Here is an 11544-nt window from a genome sequence, read left to right on the forward strand (position 1 = left end):
GGAATTGCTATGAACTATAGGGATATTCATATTTTAAATAATTTTACTGTTGCTATGTTTAATGATACTATAAAGAATATTAAGATGATTAATGTAGAAATGTCTGAAATTCGTACAGTTACTTTGCAAAATCGATATGCTTTAGATATTATGTTAGCTGCTCAAGGAGGAGTTTGTGCTTTAATTCATTCACATTGTTGTGTTTTTATACATAATTATGAGCCAAACATTACAAAAACTGTTCAGGACATGGAAGATCGTATTGCTCAGCATCAATCTGGAGCCGATGGGTTTAATGCATCATTCTGGGACAGTCTGTGGTCCTGGCTTCCTGATGGATCATGGTTTCGCTCCTTATTGCAAGGGGTTGTTATTATTATTGCTATATGTATCTTATTATGTTGTTTTATTCAATGTATTCCTAATCTATTACAAATGTGTACCTCAGTCTTCCGGCGTGAGGGATCAGGTCATGAGGAACTGTGTACTATGCCACTAAAACACCCCCTATCTTTGAATAAATAAAAAAGGAGGGAATGTGGTAATATAACCTATTGATCATTTTATCATTTTCTGTAAGGCCTTTGTATAACTAGCAGTAAGTCTAGGAAGATGTGGGCATTCTTGGTGGGGGTAGGAGTATCTTTGCTCAGAGTGCCTCATTCTGTTTTGATTCTGCCAGTTTAGAAGGAATAGGAAAATGGGTGAAAGTTCAAGGTACAAGATACACAGTTGTGCTTTCTCATGGGACTTTCCAAACTTTCCCATGAGACTTTCCGTGGCTGTATGATCTCATCCTAGCAAGGTAACATCTGGGACTTTCCAAGATTGTGTGTTCTCATGCTGGTGAAGTAATCTCCTGTTGAGGTCATTGTTTTCTGAATATGCATACTGTATATTTTGCTTGTGTTTTTTCTCAATAAATACTGCTACCTGAGTTCTCTCAGGGTTGGCATTTTTCTCAGAGACAGTTCCCTGTGTCTCATTCCAAATGTCAATCCACCATAACCATCTGAAAGAGAATCATGGTCATCGCTGTCCACATATATAGACAAGATATTGTGAAGGAGTTTGGACTGGACAAATATGCTATACACCGTCAAATGGGGAAAATAGTGCAAACTGAAGAAATCAAGGTGCCCTATGGAAATAACATCAAAAGTCTGGATGAAGACGACCACTATAAATATTGGGCATCCTTTAAGCTGACAACATCAAGCACACTGAAGTCATGAAAAAGGTTAGAAGTGAATACATTCAGAGAGTGAAGATCTTAAAGTCCCAACTATGTAGAAGAAATACTATTAAGGCAATTAACATCTGGGCAATTCCATTTATCTGATACACAGCTGGAATAGTGGGCTGGACTTAAGTGATAATAAAAGCTGTGGATAGACTGGAAAAATGATGACAGTGAATCATGCCCTTCATCCTTGAAACAATACTGACTGATCCTACTTACCAAGGATAACAGGTAAGCATGGAATATTGCAAGTACATCAGACAGTTGAAGAAGAAGAAAAGGGTATTGGAAGATGATAGTGAAGAAGATGCACTGAAGTTAATGTACCAGGCCTACAGAGTACTGGAGAGGACAAACTGGTCTACAAGAAAGGCCAAATGAAGAACAGGAAAGAGTCATGGGCAAGACAAAGCATTACATGGCCAATACATTGAAGAAAATAGCAGGCAAGATAGTAATAAGACCTAGAAATAACTAAGAGCAGGAAAGATGAGGAAAGAGATTGAGAAGCTTTATTATGACTTCACAAGACAAAGCCGTAAGAATAAATGCATCCAAAGCCAGAATTGAGAAGACAACAGACAGCAAGTGCCATCTCTTCAAAGAAGCTGAGGAAACAGTGAATTAGCTAGTTAACTGTTGCAAGAAGACCACACAGACTGACTATTAATAATGGCGTGACAAAGTAGCAACATCTGTGCATTGGAAGATCTTCAAGAAATTTCATTTGCCTGCAAGAAAGAACTAGTGGTACCATAAAATAGAACTAGTAATAGAACATGAAGCAGCTGAAATACTCTGGGACTTCAGACACCCCAGACTTAACAATTGCTGGTAACAAAAACAAAACTCTGGGTAATGGACTTGGCAGGACTTGGAGATAGCAGAATAGAAGAGAAAGAAAGGGAGAAAACAACATTATACAAAGACCTGCAAATAGAAATAGAATGACCGTGGCAAAAGAAAGAAAAATTACTACCAATATTCATAGGCATTTTGGGTGCAGTCTCAAAACAATGGGAGCACCACTTGGTCATCAGTGATCAGAGTGATCAGAGAGCCATGTTGGTACAGTGGTTAGAATACAGTATTGCAGGCTAATTCTGCTGACTGCCAATTGCTGGCAGTTCGAATCTCACCGGCTCAGGGTTGACTCAATCTTCCATCATTCTGAGGTCAGTAAAATGAGGATCCAGATTGTTGGGGGCAATATGGTGGCTCTGTAAACCACTTAGAAAGGGCTGTAAAGCACTATATACTGTAAGTCTAAGTGCTATTGCTATTTTTATTAATTCACCAACATGGACTCATCCACACATCACAACAAATAAGTAAGTGATCATGCCAACCCTGTGAAGACTCTGGGCTCAAATTCTTCCCAGATAATTTTTCTCCTTTTCTCCTCTTAAAACATCAAAATGCACTTCATTTTATAAATAAAGAATGGCACAGTGAAATTCAGAGATGGGGTATTTTAAAATTGTTTTTGCATGAAATAATAAAAAAAAAAAATGCTGCAAGCATAACCAAAAGACATATCTGTATGTCTTTAATCATGTTTTAAGAAAATTAATCTAATATACAATTGTGTTCTAGTTTTTCAATTTTCTATATCAGAATAATAAGATTGCAGAATCCAGGCCTAGAAGGGACCTTGGAGGTCTTCTAGCCCATTCCCTGCCCAAGGCAGCATACCTTATACCATCCTGGACAAATGCTATCCAATCTTTTCATGAAAACTTCCAGTGATGGAGCAGCCATAACTCTGGGAGGTAAGCTGTTCCACTGATTAATTGTTCTCACTGTAGGGAAATTTGTTCTTAGTTCCAGATTGGATTTCTCTGAGTTTCCACCTGTTGTCTATTGTCTAGCCCTCAGATACTTTGAAGAATGTCAATCTCCTCTTCTCTGTGACAGCTCCTGAGGAGCTGGAAGACAGCTGTCATGTCATCCCTAATCTTTCTCTTTGTTTGGCTAGACATACCTAGTTCCCTTAGCTATTCATCATACAAGGCCGCATTTGGAATGCTGCATCAGTTCTGTTCAACACAATTCAAAAAAAAAAACTGAGACCCTTGAAAGAGTTCAGAGAAGAGCAACAGCTTTGATAAGGTTCTGGAGGCTAAACTGTATGACGAACGGCTAAGAGGTATGTTTAACCTAGTAAAAGTAAGTATTATGGGGTGACATGATAGCTGGAATTTGAGGGGCTATCACAGAAAAGATGGGATAGACTTATTTTTCAAAGTACCTGAGTGTAGGTTAAAAAGCAATGGGTGGAAGTTCGTTAAAATATAAAGCGGTACTATCATTTCTCATGATTTTGATACTATCCCTCTGTTGATGCATCCAGAACAGTATTGGCTTTTTTGGCAGTTGCAGCATACTACTGGTTCCTATTTAAGTGAAATAGTGGTGCAGCATACTACTGGTTCCTATTTAAGTGGTGATCTACTAGGATACCTAGATGCCTCTTGCAGTTACTACTTACACCATCAGGTACCAAACAAATTCCTTGGCCTGGCCCTACAAAAGATTGTCCAAACCCTTCTGACCTAGAAGAGAATGGGTGACCAAAACAGGCAGCGCTCTAAGGATGCAATAAGAGTAGAGAAATACTGCTGTTTTCCCACTCTTACTGCCATGGTAAAGGTAAAGGTTCCCCTCGCATATACGTTTCTGGCTCTAGGGGGCAGTGCTAATCTCCGTTACAAAGCCAAAGAGCCAGCGCTGGTCATGTGGCTGGCATGACTGAACACCAAAGGTTACCTTCCCACCAAAGTGGTCCCTATTTTTCTACTTGCATTTTTACATGTTTTTGATCTGCTAGGTTGGCAGAAACTGGGACAAGTAACGGGAGTTCATTCCGTTACGCGGTGCTAGGAATTTGAACCGCCAAACTGCCGACTTTTCTGGTCGACAAGCTCAGCATCTTAGCGACTGAGCCACTGTGTCCCTTGCCATGAGGTAGCCCTTAATAGTGGCTCTAAGTTTTGTCCGGTCGGAATCATTCCTTGTCTTCCTCCAGTGGCGCTCTAGGTATCTCTTTTCCCTTTTCAGAATCTGTAAATCATGGGGAGGGCCAGAAGCAATGAGTCAAGAGAGGCTGCATGGGCACAATCCTATCCAAAGCTGTGTCCACCCTTAAATTCCAGGGTCCTACCATAGCTTTAACAGGAACATGCAGCAACACCTCCAGGATATCCCCTAGTTCTTTCTGGAACCCATCAAGGTCCATCAGTCACCAGAGATGGACCATCTGAATGGGTACAGACTTCCTGCAGGGCGGGGGGCAAGCATACTAGAACCTCAAGGACACCAGAGCATGATCTGTCCATCACCAGGATGATAATATTACCAGATCATATTTGCATTGTTCCAACAAAAAGATAAAGTCTGGCGTAAATTGGGCCAGTTATAATCTGAGATAGGCCCATGGCCACCATGAACTCCTGGGCTGTTTCTATGCAGATTGAAGTCCCCCAGAGCCATAAGTCAGGGGAACTCCACCAACAATCCTGAGACAGCCTCCAGCATCTCAGGCAAGGAGTTTGCTGCACAACAGGGAGATATACTAGCAACAATCCCATCTGATCCCCTGAACCCATTTTCAGGAACAGGGTCTCACAACCAGAGATTTGTGGAGCAAGACTCCTGAAAGCTGAAAAAGACTCTCTGATAACTATTGCCACCCCACCTCCCCTGTCTTGGAATATTACCTGTTGCCAAACCTGAAACAACCCCCTTCCAGGATCAACCAGGTCTCAGTAATGCATACTAGGTTGGCTTACTTCTCTTCAAAAAAATCTTGAACAAGAGGAGCTTTATTATTGACCAACCTGGCATTCAGAGCAGCAACTGGACCCCATGATATGCTGTCTAGGGACTGGATATGAGCTCAAGGTGCCGGAAAACATCACCAATATTAAACATCTTCTCCCTTACTCTTCATCAGTATGATACCTGATCTTGCTCTAGGTCCCGCCGAGATAAACATTCCCTCTATTATAGCAATCTTACCCATTTATTGCAATTTTTGGAGGCTATGTTTCCCAACAAAAATGAACTTCTTGTGAAATATTAACACACATTACTAAAATTGTTTTGGCATGACTTAAAAATACTATTCTAAGAATCTTGTCTATAATATCAATAAACATTTACTTATTTAGTTTACTTACTTACTTTACTTACTTACTTATGAGATTTAGAGGCCCAACTCTGAAATGACTCTAAAGCAATATTTTGTTGTCATTTGGATATTTATGTAGCATTTATATAGTCTCCCAAACATCTTTCAGATGAATGCTCACAGAATGAATTCCTTCTCATAAAAAAAAAAAATTAAAATAGAGAATACCTCAAAAATAAGATTTGAAGACAGTTCTGTTGCTGGCATGTCATACAATACAAATAATTCACTTCAATTATGTGGACGTGCTGCAAAACTTAGAGAAATATAAGCAATATAATGGTGGAGTGCTCCTTCACCAGTCAGGAAAATATTCAGTCCTGATAAAAAGCATGTTCAACATAGATTGACTAAGAAACTGTATCAGTATTGCCTGTGGATCGAGAAATATGTAGAATTCTTTGAGATACGAAGATACTTTTTTATGGAAACTGCTCTGATGTATTCCTTGGCATTCCTTTAGATACTTCAGCTAAGAAGGCACCTTCAAAATTTCCCTTTAAGAGGATGGCAGTGACAACTTTACTGCCAATATGTCCACATGGAGGTGGTAATTCCTGAAGAAGATATGAGACCTATTGCCTCTTTCAAGAAAATGCAATTTATTAATCTACAGCTTCTGTGATTTTTATCCCAAAGACATGGAAAGGCATTAATTAGTCAAAGACTGATGGGTTTTGGTATCGTTATTAATTAAAGAGAATAAAGCAAGTGGACAGTCCTTTAAAAGGAAATACTCTATATCTTGTCATAGACTTACACTTATCTTTGTTCCATCATTGTCTAAGTCTCTCTCTGGTAATAGCTCCACCTGTTGGGGAATGAATAACTGTTTTTACATATTGAAGGTATAAAGTTTCTTATGTAAAAAATAAATTCCATCACTTATCATTTCAAATAACTCCAAATCCAATCTATAAGATTGTATAGCAAGAACATCTAACAATTTAAAGGCTTTTGAGTGTGCTAGAATGCTTGTGAGATTGAGTCTTTGCTTATATATCTAGATATATGGGACACTAAGTGACTGCATAGTATCTATATGAAATCATTATGAGAATCTGCTGTGGTTCAGTATAACATATATGTGTCTCACCTATTTCCTACACCTGCTTTGCCTATTTGTTGCACAGTGTGATAATGGCTCTTATTCTAAGCATTGTTAAGAATGTGTTTGCCAAATTCATAGTTAGGGATCTCATAGTTAGTTGTTACAGCAAAGTAGAGGTAGCCTATTATTAAAAGTCTGATGGCAATTGGCAAATAAAAAGTGTCTTTCACACCACACTTGTTGCTCTGAGAGCCATCTGATTGACTACTATGGGCATTAGAGTATCTACTCACTTAAATAAAAGAATGTTGCTTCAAAGAATGTCCTTACCTCATCCCAGGAACTAGCAGAACTCATTCAAATCCATATTCTCTTAAATAACTACACTGGTTAATTAAGCTACACTGGTCCACCACAAGAGTTCATGGTCGATAAACTTCAGTGAAGAGGCCTTCATCATACAGTAGCTTAATTTATATCCTCATGAAGATTCTTCCATTTTTTATTTTCAATGCTATTATTATGACCAGTCTAGTTTACCAATATTTTTAAACTAGACCTGCAGATTAGGTAATAAACAAGACAAAGCAAAACAAAAACTCTGAAATATATGGCAAAGATTTGTCCATGGGGAGATAGAGCCAAAGAATAATCTGACTGGAGCCAAGCGCTGCCTATAATAATCAGGCACATGCTATGACCTGACATGTTTACCTCCACTGGAATTACTCTTTTGAACATTTCAGAGAGAAGCAGAAAATGAGTTTATTGTATTGTTGTGAATTTATCAGTGAGCATTTGAGATACAGAATTGATTCTGCACTTTGCTGATTGATGAATAAGTAATAATAAATATTCAGTGTAGAGTTTATTTCAGTTTATCATAATATGAAACAAATCTACAATCTCAATCCATTCTCCACCATTACCACTTAAAATAAAAAAAATCTTGAATCTTGCGGCTGAACAGATTGATCTGGGAATAGCTTGAAAGGTTCTAATATATTCTGGATCTAATCTGGAATCCATAGGAATATTTTAAAAGTCCTGTATATAAAATGAATTTTATGCAATAATTTATAACATGTTTGAATGGCACTGGCCGTCATTAATTCTAAATTAAAATTTTAATTTAAGAGGATTGTATTGAATAATCAAATGTTTATGGAGATTCTCAGTCATCCAGATCACGATTGTCTCAAAGGTGCTTTTTCAAAAGGCAACTGGACTTTCTTTGTTTTTTCTTTAAGACGTTTTAATTCTCATCCAAGAAGCTTCTGTTCCATGTCCTCCTTTGAAGTATTAATATAATTTATCTAAAAATCAAGGTTTTGTTTTGAGGAAGACAAATCCATGTTCAACTCACTACTGATAGCAAAAGCCATTCCTCATTGCTATATAACAATCTACAATACTTACAACAGTCCATTTAGTGACCATTCAAAGTTACGACACTGTAAGAAGTGACTTAAAGCCATTTTTTTTACAGTTTCAATCTTTATAGCATCCCCATGATCATATGATGAAAATTCAGATGCTTGGCAATTGGTTCATATTTATGACCATTGTTATGTCCCAAGGTCATGTGATCTCCTTTTGCAACCTTTTGACAAGCAAAGTCAATGGCAAGCCAGATTCACTTAACAACCAAGTTACTAGCTTATCAACTGCAGTGATTCACATAACAACTATGGCAAGAAAGATTGTAAAATGGGGCAAAATTCACTTAACAAATGTCTCACTTAACAACAGAAATTTTAGGCTCAGTTGTGGTCATAAGTTGAAAACTACCTGTAGCTATCTAGCTAATTTGATTAGATACCTCTTACTTTGATGATATTAATGAATTCTGCAACTGTCTGGACATAACAAAAACATTGCAAAGAAAAGTATATAAAGTGAAAAATGCAAATATGTATTTTCCACTCTGTCTTAACATAAGGAATAAAACTGACATTGAATCTATTAAGTTCTTTCTAAAAATATATGCTTTGCATTGATCAAAATTAACTCCTTTAAGAGTCTATATTTTTTACTCATGCTTAGAAATAACAGGTCTTTGTTCCTTGGGGTTAGCTCAGTGATTTCTTTTTACTTCTCCTAGTAAGTGAGTATATTACATTTCTGGGGAAAACCAGTTCTGTTTCCTGAATCTCTACTTTCCAGCTACTTAGGGAATGCTTTGGTTGTGAGCTGATACCTGAGTATCCGTCACTTCAGCTCCAGCTTCTTGGTCTTCAGTTGCCCTCAGAAACCACCACTGGATTTCCATGTACATTGAAGCAGAGCCACTCTGGAATGCACAAGACATCTCCACATTCTGCCCCTCAGGAGCTGTGATATTTTGAGGGAATTCAGTAAATTTGGCTGGAAAAGAAAAGCAGGTCTCATTAGGAGTCTTTCTCTTTTTCTTTCTTTACTTCCCCTTTCTATTCATTTCCTTTATTTCCCTTCTCTGGAATATGGTCTTATACAGATGTACATGGGAATAAATTGCACTGCATTTGCCAGATCATATTTATAAGTGATCATGCAGAAGATTGTGCAGGTACCCAATTAGTTGATTAAGTAAGACTTAAACCCAGCTACACACACTCAGGACTGCAGTATTCTCTTTCCCAATTTTCTTTCTTTTTCTTCTTGTACTAATGTTCATGTCTTTTCTGTTCTTTGTTCTCCTTTGAAGTATTAATGATCACTTTTATTTTTCTTCTATATTTGTCTACGAATCACTGCCATCGGCAAATGGAAAAACTAACTATTTGCACAATCACATATAATGAAGTGTAAGCATTGTATGGAAGGCAGTATTTAAATATTTTTCCTTAGGGATTAGTGAAAAATATCAAGCAATCCAAATGTTTCTTTTTCATATATTTGCCTATTGAGTAATTATCATAATAGCATGTTTCTTTTTTTCCTATTTTTAAAAACAGGATTTGAAAAGTGTGTTAAGGCATTTATTTGTTATAAAAATCCCTGTGGTTAGATTCTATTTAATGTCATTCTCAATTTTGTTTGAAATACCACACTAAATAAAAAATAGATATTTGAGTTCAGAAGATTCAAACACTCGAAATACTTCACTTCATTAGTTCAGTTCCAGCACTTCAGTATGGCTATTTCTTTGAAAAACCACAAAATCAAGAACATATTTCTTTAATACATATTTGAGAAAAAAAATTGGCATAGGTCCTTTATATTCCCATAGGAACATTGGGAAAATAATCTGTTCAATTAAGCCCCACACATCTTGCTTTCAGTTTTCAGACAGTAAGCACCAATGACCACTTCAGTTCTGCAGTATTACAGATTCATAGTGGGCATGTTGAAAAGACTTCCATAATATCTCACACATATGTGCTAGATTATATCCTGTGACTCATTGTTGTGTTATTGGAGAAAATTCTTGATTGCTTTTCACTTTCTAAAATAGTTAAATTGCAAAAAGCCACAGGTATCATTCTCAGGGATCTGTCTCCCCCCTTTTTTCTTTGAAAAGAAATGATCCCCCTCTCAATCACTTGCTAATATAGAAAATCATTGCTTGTAAAAAAAGAAAAATTAATCATATTCTTGCTGGCTATTATTCCATCACTCCTGCTCCATCTCTGTCTAAAGCGAAACAAATAAACAAGCCAAAAATTGCTAATGGTATTTCTGGTTGTCTGTACAATATTTGGAGGAGTATCCTGAAATGATTTTTCTCCATGGTGCTGGAATTTACACTGCAGCTTTTGAAGTCTCAAACAACTGAATGGATTCTGCAGAGCAGGGGCTACTTGGAATGCAGATGGTGCTTTTGTCAGAGCAGTCAGGGCTAGAAAATGGAGTGGTCTTTGTAGAAATAAAGGGAGAAACCAAGGTTTGAGAACATGAACATAGGATTATGGGGAAAACAGAAGAGAGGGATGGGATAGAGGAGGGAGTGATGTTCTAAAAAGATTGTACTATTTAAAGCAGAAAAACAAATTCACTTTACCACGTGCTCCAGGATCCTGAATTCTGAACAGAAGGTTTGGAAAATTACATATATAACTTCTATGTTTAGAAAACAAACTAACAATTTTTAAATGAAAGCACTGCTCAGATATAAACAGCAATACATCTATAAGATTTTTGTACTTCATATATGTCTGGAAACTAAAGGCACATATTTATATTATATTCACTTCTGGTGAACATATTTCCCCCCTTTTAATTGGTAGGTGGTGTTAATAAGATTTAAACAAGGAAATACAAGCACTTACTTCAATACCCCCCCTCCACTGCCCCAATGTTCTTTTTCTGTCCACCAGATTCCTTCTATCCAGTCTTGACAAATGGTGGCTCTTACCTTGAGAAGAAAGTCCTTGCTGGATATACAATACTGTGAAGACATGAAATCCAACAGAAGGCCAAAAGATGCCCATGGTTCCAAAGCAAGAGGGGGGGTCAGAAAGTCACATCAGGGTAGTGCCAGAGAGCCACACAATCCCACAAGAAAAGGAAGGGCAAAGAAATTTTTACAGTGGGATTGAACCCCAATTGTAACACTGCCAATGTTCTCCTGGAAAAACTGGAAAGGGAAAGACCAGCTTCAGAGGGAGTTGGTAAAAAGAGGGCGAGGAAAAGAGAGACAGACAGATAAACAGAGAGAGACTAATTGCTCAGATGCCAGATGCCCAGATGCAATCTTCCTTGGATTTGGAAACAGACTCTTCAGAGCACCTTTCGTTGCTGTGACTTGACAGTTCAATCAGCCCCTGCTGCTTAACACTGCATGATGAGCGCCCTCTCTAAACACTGTGCCAGCTTGGAAAAATAGGGGGGGGGGGATGAGAGCCTGGTTCTGCTCGTCGCACTTCAACTTTTCCCCTTCTTTGCCTCTCTGTCGGAACACTGTGCTGACTCCTTTAACGCTGGCTTCTTCTAGCGTTCTCTGTCTGTCTGTCTCCCCTCTCCTTGCTGTCTATGGTGCTGAAACAAACACGAGGACGAAGCACATAATGGGAGATCATTGCAGGGGGCAAAAGCGTTGCTTGCATTGATGGAATTTTCTGCATCCCTCCCATCCTA

General features: G+C 37.9%; 1 protein-coding gene across 3 annotated transcripts in view; it reads right to left on the reverse strand.

Annotated features, from left to right (window-relative positions):
- VSTM2A (V-set and transmembrane domain containing 2A) overlaps window positions 1–11220 on the reverse strand; it is a 46436-nt gene extending 35216 nt beyond the window's left edge. For all 3 annotated transcript variants that reach the window (XM_026678368.2, XM_087945456.1, XM_087945457.1), the window contains exons 1-3: window positions 10823–11220; window positions 8687–8853; window positions 6196–6246 (exon numbers count right to left, since the gene is read on the reverse strand). In XM_026678368.2, the coding sequence (XP_026534153.1) occupies window positions 6196–6246; window positions 8687–8853; window positions 10823–10898 (294 nt within the window). In that variant the 5' untranslated portion in view covers window positions 10899–11220. The remainder of the gene's footprint in view (window positions 1–6195; window positions 6247–8686; window positions 8854–10822) is intronic.
- Window positions 11221–11544: the final 324 nt, after the last annotated feature.

The sequence above is a fragment of the Notechis scutatus genome, chromosome Z (assembly GCF_049901735.1).
Source record: "Notechis scutatus isolate UNSWTSFEM ecotype Mainland chromosome Z, rNotScu1.2, whole genome shotgun sequence".
Classification (NCBI taxonomy): domain Eukaryota; kingdom Metazoa; phylum Chordata; class Lepidosauria; order Squamata; family Elapidae; genus Notechis; species Notechis scutatus.